General features: G+C 36.5%; 1 protein-coding gene across 6 annotated transcripts in view; it reads right to left on the bottom strand.

Moving 5' to 3' along the window:
* Positions 1–10,328: 10,328 nt before the first annotated feature.
* The window catches only part of FRMD3 (FERM domain containing 3), a 148,535-nt gene continuing 142,787 nt past the window's right edge, over positions 10,329–16,076 (bottom strand). For all 6 annotated transcript variants that reach the window (XM_066181766.1, XM_066181767.1, XM_066181768.1 and 3 more), the window contains one exon: positions 10,329–13,826. In XM_066181766.1, coding sequence (XP_066037863.1) covers positions 13,231–13,826 — 596 coding nt within the window. In that variant the 3' untranslated portion in view covers positions 10,329–13,230. The remainder of the gene's footprint in view (positions 13,827–16,076) is intronic.

Raw genomic sequence — 16,076 nt, 5'->3', positions numbered from 1 at the left:
AATTAGAACTGGGCATATGCACAACTGGATTCTCTCCACTGCCTTTCTAAAAGTAACCAAAGTTTGCAGTATTCATAACAAGTAGGACATCTCATTCAAACTTTCCTTTACTGTCTTAAACATCCAGAACAATTTTTCTTCATTTTAATCTGGATAAATAGGTTCTGGTTTTATGAATGCATGAATATTTAAAAATAGCTGATGTTTAATTTGGTAGGTTAGAAAGCAACAGGCCTTTTACAGAGTATTTGATTTCTTCTTTGATATATTGCAAATCAAATCACAACTATGTTTACTATTATGTTTAAGTGAGATACAATTATACACGAAATTCTAGCTTGTATCAAAACTGTATGTTTTCCACTGGTCAAACAGGATTACATTGATTGACTTGAAAATCAAATCAGAAATTTAAATGGTACAACAGAAATAAAACTATGAAGGTATTTCCATAAACAATATCTTGAACAGAAACACAGTATAGGGCATACAATAAAATTGATATTTAGTCAATCAGCTGTGGAATTTTAAAAAAACTATAAAACTTAATCTTAAAATAAAATTCTGAATCCCAGCATACTATTCCAAGGGTCCCATGAGTGAAGTTCTCAGTCAAAAAAATAGGAAGAAAGTTTTTAAACTGTTAAATATTCAACAAACTCTTCAATATAGACACACATGCCTCTGCAAAATTCTTTTGATCTGCTAAAGCTACATGAAATCCCTACAACCTTGAAAGTGAAATCCTGACTTTATTCAGATGAGTGAAAATAATTCTAGTAGTATGAATGCAAAATCCACAGTTTTGTTTCCCAGGTTCAGCTGAGTCTGGAAGGCTCAAAAATACTAAATTAGCTCAGCTTTGGGAACACAAGCAAGTTCCCCTGAATGCGTACTGCAATTCATATGAATTTGTTGCCTCAATTCAAGTGAAATACACTGACGCTGCATGTCAGATAAAATTTATCAATCAAGATGTCATTCAAAAAGGATTATCATATATTTGAATTTGATGTTTACGTTTAAAATGAAAAGCTGCAATAAGGCTGATGTTACACACTTATTTTGTTGCAAATGTAGATTTGGGTGGATCTTACTGATGGAAAAGAAGTAGTAATGGAAATAGCAGGACATCTGGCCCATCCATTCTTCTCTTCAACTTTCAACTTCAAATGTATGACAGCCTAGGTTAAACAAAAAGCTGCCCTCTTCTCTCTCTTACAACTTAATGCCAAAAATATTCTTCCAGAACACAATCAAATAAGGAACTGTTGCTATCATTATCCTGCATGGTACTGAATATATAAGGGTTAATCTCAAAAAGTTTTCAGTGCTCACCTCTGTAATCATGAATTCCCCTTAAGATGAAAGAACTTCAGGAATGTCTCATTCAGGCTGAAGTGCTCATTTGAAAGTAGACACTTTCAAGTAGATACTCTTTTAAAGTACTTTCCTTGAGTATTTGAGTCCTTGGAGTCCTACTGCTACTTTTTATTTTAGGAAACAAGGCAATAAAATATGTTACAAGTTAATCAATATCAATTTTAATAATGAATAAGAAGGGAAGAGTGAAAGGGTGGGTGGGGTTGAACTGACAGCACATCCAAGACTTATTTTGTGTTTTCACGGATCAATTCTACAAGTTAAAATAATCATTAAAAATAAATTCATTCAGAAGCTGCTTTGGGGACAAATTCTCCCTACACAAAACTGACAGCAGATAGTTTCAATGCAAGCCAGATTCCTTAAAGTCTGAAGATTCCACAGGGTTTAAAGCCACTAAGGTGAATTGATACAGATTACCAAGAATTACAGGTGAAACACTGAATACTCTTGGACTTCTGTTCCCACCTTGATGTTACTCCTTTGCCCAAGTAACTCACATAAGCAGGCTTACTCATATAAAGCAAATAAGAAGTCAGAATTCACAAGTCATGTGATATCATTTTTCAGGTATAAGATATGTTAGACACACCTTACTACTGACAAGGGTCTTCCACTTCCTCCTTCTTTGGCATTCTGCCCACGGCCCAGAGGACACATGGATCCAGGTATCAAAGGAATCGAGAAAAAAATTATAACTCACTTGATTCTCTGCTCCAGAAAAGAGTTCTTGCGTATCTGTTGGCCTCAGGAACAGCATCCACATTAACAAAGCCACTGGGGTGAATCCAACCAAGCAGGCTGCACCTCCCATCTAGTTCCAGCGGAGCAGGCAACATCATCACCACAAGGCCATCAGAAGGACAGCCAAATACAAATGATACCCAATAATTAAACATAGGAGAATTCCTCTAAAATTATGGGAAATTAATGACATCCATAATGAAGTAGTCCCCAAGTGAAACCTATCATAAATTAAAGGTTAATAATATGGGTTTTGCAGATCTGAGGATTGCTACCTGCAACTATAAGTAAGCTGTGTAAGATAGAGCAGGAAATAAAAAAAAAAAAATTACAGAGGAGATAGTGAGAAAAAACAGGTCTTCTTGTTAGAAAACTTACTTGGAGATCCTTTCAAAAAATTACTTACTCATTATTTCACAAACTAAGTTTCTGCATTTTCCTTTGATGATCCAAAGACTTGACACTCTCTACATATAAAAGGTTTTTTCCTATCCATTTCTAAGTTCCTTAATTGATCTCTATTCTCCACTTCCAATTTAGACAACAAGAATAGTAAGGGGCTTATAAGCATTTTCTCAGCTGTTAGAGATAAGAAAAATAACAAATAAGCAGTTAATCAGCACAGCAAGAAGTGCAACCCAGCCTAATGGCTTTGATGAAAAGCAACGTAAAACAAGGAAACATACAAATAATATGGGCACAGAAACAACACCCAAGAACCCAGAAACAAACTTCATCTTACAAACACCATCTGAACAGTCAAGAACATTATACCAAGCTTATTCATAATCACTCTTCCTAGAAACCTGGTTTTCAGGTTATCAGCCCACAGTAATTTTCAAAGTAAGTCTCTTCCACATGCTTTTGCTTGCTTGCCTTCTCCAAGGGTAATTCTCAAATGTCCTTGGTTTTCTTTTTCTTGCTAAATGAAGTCTAAAACCACAGCCCTCTCTCTTGGATAATTTTTTCTTTGTGAGTACATCCTGTTCCCTACAAACTAAGTATTAGAAACTAATTTCATTTTGAATCACCTCAAAGATTTTTCAGGAAATAACCAGACAGCACAACAATTTTATCAATGATAGTTCTTTGATAAAATTCAAGAGAACAGATTGATAAAATGATGCAGGTGATGATTTCATTTTTGACCATTTCATTAAATGCAACAGAGGCCCTGGAGCTATTCGTCTGACAACAAACAGTGCCAGCAGGAACCTTTCATACCAAACTTGTCAGTGAAAAATCCTGCTCCATGAAAGTACTGTGAGATCTTGTTCTTTCTTAAGTAATTGGCTGTTCAAGAGAAAAGCAATCCCTTATAAATTGAATATTTCTTCCTGGCATTTCATGCCTCATCAGCTGCACGACAGTATTGGCTTCATTTCAGTTACCTTTTTTTCATGTCTACTCTCCAGCACTGTTTTTACCCATTTTCCAATGTGATATCAGATTCTTGAGGTCTCCCATCCTACTACACAGTGCTCAGGCCCATATGCCTACACAGAAATATAGCCACAGTCATTAGGACTTTTTAGAGCAATCAGTGAAGTGTATGCACATCAGAGGCCATCAGTCCTGGATGGACAGATTTCTCTTCTGTGATTCTGCCCAATATCTCCATTAACTTCTGGGACACCTGAACTACAACAGTCCTTCAGCAAATTAAAAATCACCTGTTATTTCTTTGAGTTTGATGAGAAAAGTAAGTTCAAATGCAGAGGACAGGCAGCAGAAAAAGTGACTAAATGACCATTAGACTAAAGTGGAAATATCTAAGCTGTGGCTATCCACATTCATCCATGATACCATCAGCTAAACACGATAGCATAATAAACACTTTTCCAAGCAGGGTTGAGAGGCACGGCCAAAGGCAAGCTTGACCTGCTGAGCAATGCACAGTGCCAGCAAGGGGGTCATTAGAACCACACCAACTCAGCCCAGGACCTAAATGCAGGGTACTCTCACTACACCTTACAGGCACAACTCTATCATATGTCTATGTATACTATACAGTGCAAATACAGGGATACACCTGTGTCCATGGACCTGCAGGGGAGCCAACAGCGGCAGAGCTCTGGCCAGGACAGCTGTGCATTTGCAGCTCCATCCAGCCCCCATCCCCTTGGGATGCCAAGAAGGGATACTGCTGGAGACCTTAGACATTGTGTCTTCCTGAACTGGTGTAAAATTTGATGCCAGATCAACCAACCTTGAAACACTTATTCCTAAAATTATAAATACCAATTCAAACACATTTGCAAATATTTATTTAGTATCATTAAAAAAAAAAAAAAGCCAACTAACAAAACAAAACCTAAAGAACTCCAACTGACTAACCAAACAAAAGTATCTACCACAACACCCCAACCAACTCCAGAATCTAGTTGTTAAGAAAAGTGTTTCTACCCAAGACAACTTCATACGGCTTATTCTGTAGTGCCACAAGAGGACACTCTTGAACACTTTTTTTTTTTTAATGTGGACACGTGCTTGACAAATTATTTTGTAGTCAGTGATAAATACATATTTCTGATCCCCAGGATCCCAGAATATATAGACATCTCTTCATATTAATTCATTCTTACTTAAGCTCAAATTTTGTTATTATAGCTGCTTTAAAAGTTTTAAATAAGCTAACAGTTGTAGCCCCTTATTTAAGTTGCATTAGCCTTTCATAGAGCTTTTTCTTATATTCTGTTCACAGCTTTTCTCTGAAATCATATAATGTATTATGCACTTTACTTACAACATTGTTGGAAATGTGATGTTTCCATATGTATAAAGTTCTGTTACCAGTACCCATGTACCTTGTCTTTACTTGCTAGAAGTAACTAGGCAGGTATAATTTTTTAAAGAAAATAACTTAGGAAATACATTTTGAGAAATGTAAAAATATGTTCTTAATATTAGTGATTGTATTAAAAGAACTGAAATAACTGCAGTGACATTGCTTCATAATTATTTTAAAGACATAGGGTAAATTTTTTTAGATGGAACAAAGCAAGTGATTACAATGTGTGAATTATATATTAAAACATCTGGTGTGATGTAACCCAATAATGACTTTGGGACAAAAGGGAAAAAAAAATATAAAATATCTTGCTTCTTTACAGTCAACTAAGTGGAACAAGTTTTTGCATGTAGAATCTACCTCCATTTGGCCTTTGTATTACCTGTAGTAAGTTCTGTGGCCTGAACAAGAAGAAAAAGAAAAAATAGTTGAATGATAAGTTAGCATCTTCATATATACAACTTAACAAGAAACTGGTTAAAACCAGTAGAATATAAGATATCTGGTGATGCTGGTTATATTTGAGTTAAATGTTTCATACTTAACTTCATTTTAAAGTCATAATGAAATTGAGTGATACTGTTATGCCAGCTGAGTAGGACTTTAACACTTTTGCTGGAATGGTTAGGTTTTTTGGGTGGAGGAACCCCAAGTTGTTATTCAGGGGTGCTAAATTACACTTTCAACTGACTTTCACCATGGCAGTAATTAAGTAGGTGCAGGAGATCCCAATTACCTGAGCCTTGACCAGTATGTCTGGCTCTGGATATTCTGCTAAGACTTGCTCAGGTCCTCCATATCTCTTCACTGATTTCAGTTCAGCCTGACGTGGTACTCACCTTTCAAAAAGCTTTTCCCACATTACTAGCTCCTGTCTGATTCATTGTAGCATTTCTGAAAAGCTAAATCCACCACACGTTCACCATAAACAGGAAGGAATTGGAAAAAGAAAACATTAGGAAACTTGTAGTAAAACAATATCTGAAGAACACCCAGTTTATAGCTGATATAAACTGTGGGCTTTGTCCTTGCTACTTTTTGTTTTGTAATCTATACACTTGGATAAATACAGCTGCTAATAGGACTATACGCCTTACTATGTATATCTTTGGAGAGGATATAAATACCATAGTTGTCAAGGCTTTCTCATGTACATTCAGAGTTTCAAAATATTTAGCTTGATGTGAGGTCTACTTTATTAACACCTAGTAGTGATTACAAAATTTTTGGTTTGCTATATCCTTTTTTCTAGGTTGTGACTTTGTGATGCATTAGTCAAGCGTCTTGGGGGGAATATCTTGTGATTTCAGAGTTTTGCTGGTCAATTTTTACTAAATGCACTTCTTGCTGCCCTGCCAAAAGAGTACTGATAACACCAAAAGTAAATATGCAAAGTACAACTGTTCTAAATCTTTAGGGGAGTGGTTTCTCCCTTCTGACCCCCTGGAGTTTTCTTACCACATAGAATGACCCCTCCTTCCTTCTCTGACCTTATTGGCTATGGTCCAACTATGTTTTCCCTGAGCGGGGGGCTATATAATGCCTTGCCTTTCCTTGTTCGTTCTCTCTCCCCTCTGGAATTTCAAAGAATAAACGCCTGGGACAAAGATCCTGGGGAAAGGGCCTCTTCTGATATCTTTATCTCATCCTTGGTAAAATTCCCTCCAAAGCCTCCTAATAACTGAGTAATCTCAGGCCCCCAGAGGCAGGCAAGGAGTATTTTTGCATGCAACCATAAAGCCAGAGCTGTTACTCAGAGGTGGTAGTGACATCTCCAGGGCCAAAATCCTTGTAACAGATGTTTCATAAGGGTCCTGATGTTTCATGAAGTTTCTGAGAGTGCTATTATAGTGTAGTTGTCTATAATTGTGGGGTCTTAATAAAAATAGCAAAGTGAGTGCTGCAATGCTAGTCATAAAAATTTGCACTTGTTAGGCACTGTTACAGACTTTAAGAAATTGGTCACACTGTCCAGCACACAATATTCAGGAATGAGTTGTACACATCTTACAGCTCAGGGGCTATGCTGAAGTTCAGTACAATTGTTTGTACATCCAGGGTGTGTACTAAATTTGCACATGGGAAGTGAAACCAGAAGAGAGGCTTTGGAAATGACATTTTGACAGGTGGTGCTTTGTGCTTTGTGGAGGGTAATTGCCTAAATCAGAACAGCAAAGGAGACTTTGATCAGAAGAACAACGTAGACAAAGGAGGAAGTCATGAGTACATGGCTGGCAGTAGAAATTCTGTTTTCGGCTTCTGAGCTCCCTTCCCACATGAAACATGCCTGCTGTGCTATTTTAAGGGTACATAAAATAGCACAGCTATGGGGCACTATGACAAGGGCTGCTCACACATTAGAAGATGAGTCCTTTCTCTGAGAACCAGTAGCACTTCTGCTCTTTTTAGAGACATGGTGTTTTATCTCATTTCTGAGGTTCCAAAATGAATTTTTGGGAAAACTATGTGTTTTTCACATTGGAAAAAGGGCAGGGGGAACCGCTGAAGAGGATGTTCCATACATGTGAGAAAGCAAAAGTTGTGGGGATATAACAACGGTCTCAAATATATAGTAAATAACATTTCTGGTGATCTGTCCAAAGAAAATACAAGTCAGATATTCAGGCTTAACAGTAGGTTGAAATTTCAAGAGCAAATTAGACAGCTATGAAACAAAATTGGCTCCATCTATTTTTCATTACCGGTTGATATTTATTTTGGTTTTATGCCCATTAGTGCAGCAGAGATATTTCCTTACATTATTACTTGTTATTACAGTTATTGTTATTACAGTTATTGTTATTACAGTTCCCTGTGGTCATATCAGGATCTCAGACACAAATGGCACATGCCATGAGCTAGGCAAAGCCAGTCAAGCAGTGGTGATGGTCACTGTGCTACTGAGTTGGGTATATCCAGTGGTTATACAACTGAGTGAGGATTGCATCTGTTGACTTAGCTCTCAAGAAGATTTCAGCAAACTTGGTGCTCAGAAGACTTTATTTTGGTGTGGCTTTGCAGAAGTCCCTTTTTTCCCATACCCAAAGTGCATGTCATTTTGTGCATACAGCCCTATCTCAAGGAAGAAAAACCTGAATATTCGAGAACCTGAAGATTTGAGAAAAACATATTAGATGACATTTAAGTTTCTATTGAGAGGTTCATTGCACTAGAAGTTATTTCAAAAGTACCTTTAGCCCTATCAAAGCTTCTCTTTAGGGAATTATTCATGTGCATAATATTGAAACACAGAAAATATTTTAAAATGTATTTGGAACTAGGCTTTTCAGGAGACACCATATGCAGTAGAGCTTTTCATTACAAATTTGAAATAAGATATATAGTATTACAAATGAGAGGCTATGTTCTTCTGTCTACAACTTTTTGTAGAAATAGGTGCCCTATTCAGTCAACATATTTAATCATTCTTCTATCCAGGAAATACCTGCTATATAATTATATACTTGTTGTACATTTAAATATATATTTAAATCTTGTATATAATTAAATAGATTCAAAGAATATACTTAATTATTCTTCAATCACAGAAATGTGACCTATTTCACCTGGACTTTAGTCCATTTAAACCAGTTATGCTCCTACATCTTTTGCAACTAGCAATTAGTAGGTAATATATGTTCATCATGACACTGATTAAGATCCTAGGGGATGACTTTGCTTCTCCAAAATATCTGCCATCTCATGAGCTCAACAGACATTTCTTCAGTGAATTTAAAAGTCAGCTAATATGGTGAAGGTCAGAATGAAATAAATAGAACAGGTGATGATTTTTCAAGCACATGTTGAATTTTTACTTTTATAACTGTTTTGTACTCCATCACTATATGATGCTGCAGAAATTAATGTCTTATTGTTCTTCAGCATAACACACAAGCACTGATCTGTGGTTGGTTATAGCACTTGATGGGTGTATGATGAGTTGTGCCACAGCTATAAATTCATATTATACCCCTAAGCATCACAGGGACAAATAGTGTCCCATAACTTTCTAGCAGTGAGCTATGAGACCTGTGAGCAAACTGTGAACCTTTGTAGCACTGCAAAATAGGATCACTGCAGGGAGTTCATCTAGCTGAGATATACATCCATCACCTGCCTTAAGAGAAAGAAATTTCAAGTAAGACAGCTTCTAAATGCCACAGCAGCCCCCTCAGATTTCTGAGGATAAAGCTGTTGAGGGAATCACCTTTGTAAAGGGAACTTTGTATGAAAGATGTAAACTATACAATCAGTCTTGTAGTACGTCATTTAAGAGTTGTGACGGCTGAAATGTTCACAGGGCGTCTCAGACATTTTTTTTTTCATATAAAATGACAGCTTTAAGGAAATCTACAGCAAATCCATGCAAACAGGAGAATTGCTTTGGGATTTAAACACAACAAAAGCCAACACAATCAAACAAAATGCTGAAAAATGTGCCTTTACTTCTAGATGAAGTTTCTTGCCTTCCAGTGCTTGTGATCTCCAGTTTGATCAACACTTTTGTCAAGGACCTACAGTGACCATTAGGGCCAAAAAATGCACCCTAATTCCTTCAAATGCACCTCTGGCATGACATTTCAGTCAGTTGTAATTTTAGAGAAATTTCTGTCATTCTTCAGAAAGAATTTCTAGCAAATGCTTCATAAAAATAATTTTTTTACAAATGCTGATTTCATAAATTAAAGCAGGGACTTCAGAATACAAACAATGTTGAGGAGGGTATATTTATTCTTATGTTAAAGCACGAACACAACCTCTTTTGAAGGTTGTATTACAACCTACATCCTTTTAACTGAATAAATAGGTCTACCTGTACTATACAGTCCTGGTTTCTTACATTACAAATTGCCAGGGTCTATTTAGATTTTGACACTTTCTATTCAGTAATATCTTCATCTAAATCTCTTATGTGCTCAGGAAGTATCTTGTATTTATCATAGCTCCTCAGAATTATTATCAATTGCTTCAGTGCAGACTGTACATTTCTTACCAAATACTTTTCCTCTGTCAGAGCTCCAAACCAACTCAATGTAAGAAAGCACAGATTTTCCCACATAACACTCTAGCCAGAGCTTCCTCTAAAAGGTTGCAGCCATACGTCCACTGCCAGGGCCTGACTGTAAAACCAGCCCCTCAGTTTTTACTCTCTGTGTAGCAATTGTATCTCAGGACTCTGACTCATTCTTACTTGGTAACTAGCAAACCAACAGCCTCTTGGTAAATGAACCATGCTAATAACATCCTATTTTAAAGTACTTTTTAGTGTCTTACCAGCTGATGAATGAAGACAATCACATTGTAAGAGTCATAAGAAATCTGTACTATGTTTTATTCCAAGTACTTTGTGACAAAAAAGTATTGTTTATAGTAAATCTTTCCCCATAAGAACTGTCATAACTACAGAAAGTTTTTCTCCAGTGTAGTTTTATTAGGGATTCCTGCCATCATATCAACATACAAAACAATCAGGATGTTGACATATATAAATGTGAAATTCACTGTACAAAGATAAGGCTCAAGTTACAGGTATATTTTCCCCTTACACTCCATGAAATAAAACCATTTTTAATTCTTCCCAGAGTTGTGTTTATAAATGTTAGACAAACCACAAAATAGATTTCAAATACATAACATTTTACAATATAATCCAAGCACAGACAGAAATACACAATACTGTACCTATAGACGCTCCATAGTCCAAGTCTGTCATCTTTACTAGTAAAAAGCTGCTACTCTCTGAATGTGCCCGCCCACATCCTTCTATGTATGACATGGTCCTGACCTTTAATTTCTAAGACTCTCATGACTGTTAAATTACTTTGATAGACCAGAGAATATCAGGAAAGAAGGTGAAAATTTTAAAAGGCCAGGTCTGAATGTATGCACATGGTTAGTAAAAGCAAGCACATGTGCACACACACTTGCATATAACCCTACATAAAACTTCACTGCACCGCACAATTTCTGAGATTATGTTCTCATGCAACTGGGCTATTTTCTGACAAGAGTTAAATCAAGCATTACAATATTCCTACTTCTGGAGTGCTGTAATTCGCAGGGACAAGACTGTTGTATCCAACATTTTTTTTTAAGTGATTATCAGACTTTCTAGGAAGGTTGTATGGAACCATGTCTACACAGTCCAGCAAGATGTCTGCTCTCTCAGCCTTCACCACTGAAAACTCCTTTTCTGACCCCTTTGTTTACCAACAATGCAAATGAATAATTTCCAGTTAAGACCAAATGTCTACATTTGTTCACTCTCCATTTCTATTAGGCTGAATGATTACTACCTTGTGGGAAAGGATCATTTAGCTGCAAGTAGCAAAGGAAGAAATAGACATTAAATAACTAATCATTAATGACTCTTCTGGGAAACAGATTAGCAAGGACAAAGACAATAAAAAAACCACAGTCATTTAATTTAGTCTTCGTTGGAGGGGAGATGAATAGCAACCCAAAAGTTTTCAGATAAGGAAAGGACCTCCTAAGCCCTGTAACTGTTCTGTCTTTTAAAAACTGGAGAAGATTAGAAGGGAAGGAAAAATCCTTTATGAAAATTACCATTTTAAAAGTAGACATTTGCAAAGGCTTACAAGAGAAAACCAAGCAAAAGAGATTCCCTGATACTGAAACTAAAGGAATTTATTTAGTAGGAATTAGACATGTGGTTACAATCTGTTAAATGTACCTCTAGTAAAATAGCCTCAAATATGTCTACATTTCATAAATGTCTAATGCAGGAGAAGGAGTCTGAAGCCAAAATTCAAGTTCCTTAATTTAAATATGAAACAAGGCTGCACTAAGATTGTGGGAGAGGAGGAATAAAAACTTTCTTGTCCTAAATACAATCTCTGTGGTATATTTGAGAGCCTTCAAATGTTCTCAGCATTGACAAGATTTTAAGTATATTCTCTAAGCTATATTGCAATACCTTTAGATATACAAATCCATGTTACACAAAACAGCATTAGATCTTGTAACTGGGCTCCTAATAACAAGGAATGAGAGTAAGTATGGTGCTATATGTGAAAGGAAGCATATTAGTACGCACAGAAAATATGTCTTAGAGATTAGTCATAAAGGGCATCAAGTATGAAGATGCATCTCTTAAAGTGTTTAAGCCTTTAACTGTGAGCCAGTGGATTATTTTTATATCAACTGTACAGCCTAATGCTTTGCTTTTTAAAAAGTATGAAAAATTTATTCCTTTTTCACCTTTTCATCTTTTTTATGGTTTTTAAAAGTAGCTCACTTACCTTCTGATTTATTTTTGGGTCCTTTTTTTCTTTTTTTTCCTTTTTTTTTTTTTTTTTTTGGCTACTTACTATTATTGTCTTTCGTTATGTACAATAATCTACATTTAGACTAGACTCAGTCTTTCTCTAAACATACTTGGACTATCTCTATCCTGTAAAGACTTTCTACAGAACTTTCTACAGAACTGATAAAGTGGAAGACAAACTGACAAACTGGATAAGAGGAAGGATCATTTCAGTTCTGCTCACTTCCCCAAGCTTTAGAACTGTGCCTTTCAGAAATTCTTTTGCCTACTTGCTGTCGCTTCACCTTCCCCAGGTAGCCCCTACTGAACATGAGTGAACTTTCTGTGTGTTTCCCAAAAGCAGTCCCTTTGTATAGAGCTACATTAAATTCATTCATTCTCCAGCCATAGTTAAAAAACAAATAATTTGTAAAACACTAAAAACACCCTACATGCTCCTCTGCATTATTCTTACCAATGTGTATGTTTAAATAACATTGTAAGTTGTCTTTTACTAAAAATTTACCAAAATATCTTAAACACATAAAAATGTAAAAAAAAACAAACAGAAAAAAAACCAAAAAAAACCCAAAAAAAAAAAAAAACCAAACAAACAAAAAAAAACAAACACCAAAAACCCCAGCATAAACATTGCTAGTATAGGCATTGGTTAGAAGAGATTGTTGTACTAAGGAGTATATTCAAAAAGGTATCATCAGTTTTAGTGTCATGGATTGAAAGGTTAAGGACAATGAAACTTATTGTGACTCTGTCTTATATAATGTAATAAATGAGCTGGAAGTCTAATATGTAATCATAAAATAAAGCTTATTTTTGGTTATTGAGAGGTGACTGTACAAGCTGGTAACTAAAATGGCAATTTAAGTATATAAAGGGAACTTAATAACCTCAAGAGTCTGCAACAAAAACTGTATGTGAAGATATGAAGGCAATTGCCAACAGATGGGCCCAGGGGCATTATGGAAAGCTGTCACTAACTGAAATTTTGAATATAGCCCTTAGTTGCATCATATTCACGTAAGATTTAAAAGCTGCCCAGCATATCACGGATGAAGTTTATTTTGCAAGCCATCCACTGCCTAAGGGGGCAGTAATATTCAATATGAAACTGCTGAAACTCTGGCGTCTGGCGGATTTCGTGGAGGAAAGAGATTTGAAGGTCCGTCTCCAAGAGAACAAGGAAAAGGGGGAAAACAAACAACAATAGTCCAAGGCCTACAAGGAAAAGTCTCGAGAAACTCTTCACAAAAGCATTCACCTCTATGTTACCCATTAGAAAGTCATAGCTCCATCTCAGGGCTCTCCGAGCTTCTTTCAGTTCTTCCTCCTCTGCAATTAAAAATGCATTTTCATCTGCTTCAAGTTCCTCAAATGAATCGGTATCATCTTTCTCATTTTCTGCTCTTGGACAGGTATCAAAAAGCATGTCAATCTCATCATCAACTGGTGTGGGCAGCAAGCTGGCACTTGGATTGTATGCCAGCTCTGAGATGGTTAATGGCTCCTCTTTCATCTTCTCTTCATGTTCAATGGCAAGGTCAACATGCTTTCCAGCATCCTTTACTGGAGAGCTAGAAATCACAGGTACTGAAATCTCCTCTTCCTTTGGCAGTTGGACACCTGAAAAAAATGAAATTAAAACAATGACACTAAATTTCTCATGGCCTGGTGGCAAAAGTCAGCCTTCCAAGAATATCTAATAAATGCATGAAAAGAAGATTCTGCAATAATTTTGCATATTAAAACTAGACTGTACACAATTATCAAAAACTGAAAAAGCTTTTTGAAGAGGACTGTGTCTTTACAATGCTGCAGTACATCAGATCTGCTTAAGAGGGTCTGATGCAACTACTGATGGTAATAGTGTAGTGCAAAGCAGAAAAGAGAGCAGCTTATTTTCTACTGACAGTGTGACTTCTGGTATAAATTAATACTTACTACATCTGTGAATCTGTGCTCTTTGGTGTATAATAATAATAAGAATAACAACAACAAAAACCACCAACTCTCATTGCTTTGAGATGAATGAGTGTGGTAAGGTAATAGCTAAGGATGAGAATAGAGCGTGACATTAAAAAGAGACAACAGATTATCATGATGAATTCATTTTAACAGCAAAATGGGCAAAAGGAGAGGAAGGTTAACACATGGTATGAGAATTAGGTATCATAGGCACTGCCTTCTAATAGCCTCACCTGTTAAAAAAGCTCCTTCTCCTGTCTTTTTTTTTCTACTCATCTAGTTCTTTACTTTCTCTTTTAAATTTCTCTCTCTCCTTTACAGAAGAGACTTTCTTATGACACTATTCTCTGCTCAAGCCCTTTCCTCTCAAAACTGATTCTCCTTTGTCCAGTCTATCTCTAACAACAATAAGACTGCAAAGAAGTCTAGCTGTTTACAGCTACATCAGTACCTCAGTGACTGCTGTTAGTTAGTTGGAGGAGTGGAAAAGAGGACAGCTGGACACAGACCTGCCTTACAAAGCAATGTTAAGACACCTCCTCATGGAAATTTCCCGTTTCAAGTATTCAAAATGGCCCAGACAAATCTCTTCCCCCGTAGTATGTTATCTTTTCCTTGCTCTCTAGACCTCACTGGCAATGCCTCCAGGTGAGGTTTCACATTTTGGCCAAATGACCAAACAGACATTTTCTGCTTCCTTTCATTTTGTCACTGAGCAAAGCAGCTTGGCTTAGCATCTGATGTTTTTTCTTCCTGAGCTGGCTTGTCATGTGGTCTTGTGGAGACAGCACACTACCAGGGACAGAGAAAGAGAGCAAGAGAGTTCCTTTCAGCAGTAAATGCACATAGCTGAAATGAAACCTTGTCCTCAATAATTATTAGTTCAATAATTTAATTAATTTTCATAAGTTTAATAATTCCTGGCCTCTCAACTACTCTGTCCTCTCTCATCACAGCCAATTTAGAAATTCATCACTTTTCAGCATGAAACTTGTTTTGTGCTGGACCTTAACTGTCCACACAAGTCTTTTCGTTAAGAAATACACTTGTCACAGTCATCAAAAGGAGGAAACAAACCAACTGAAATGAGACAAAACAGTGTATGAACACCAAGAAGTGAGAACAGACTTTGAGGATCTTAATCTTAAGAAACACAAGGTAATGCTGGATCATCAAACCATACTCAGTTACTTGAGAGTACACCCATGACATATTAAATGACAAAGGCCGAAATTGTTTAATTCTTGGACCCAGCATTAAGAATCTACACATATCTTTAGATACATGAGTACTACCATTTGATTCTCAAATATACTTTTCAATTATTCTTAATAGGTGTAAAATTTAAGTTGAGCCACTTACTTAGACATTTCAAAATGGTTGAAAGCACCCAATTTTACTGTCCCAAACTTGAGAATTCTGGCCATAGGCCTCTCTATACCAGCTTAGGTGCAAAGTCAGTAATATATATTTCATCATTTTTCTTATCATAGAGGACAGCTGCAGCTACCACAAAGAAAGGTCACCCCAACTTATGATTCTTGAGCCTCCTCTTCCTCCCCAAAGTCAGCTCCAGCTTGCATAAAATACATAGTTAACATGAACAACATATATCATATTAAATTTCATTAAAACTGTATTTTTGTCAAGTAACTGGCAAACTTCTGACTATGAGGTTAACCTGTTAACCTGAAGGCAACAGAAGAACATTTGCATGTCAGAAGGGATTTGTTGTAATTCTCTAGGGGAATGGTTTCTCCCTTCTGGCCCCCTGGAGCCTCCTTACCACATAGAATGACCCTTCCTTCCTTCTCTGACCCTATGGGCTATGGTCCAACTATCTTTTCCCTGAGAGGGGGGCTATATAATGCCTTGCCCTTCCTTGTTCTCTCTCTTTCCCCCCTGGAA

This window comes from Chamaea fasciata, unplaced genomic scaffold (assembly GCF_029207755.1).
Source record: "Chamaea fasciata isolate MVZ Bird 193981 ecotype frontalis unplaced genomic scaffold, bChaFas1.0.hap1 SCAF_4, whole genome shotgun sequence".
Taxonomy (NCBI): Eukaryota; Metazoa; Chordata; class Aves; order Passeriformes; family Sylviidae; genus Chamaea; species Chamaea fasciata.
Note: the sequence above shows the minus strand (reverse complement) of the source record. Positions and strands in the feature narration are given on the sequence as shown.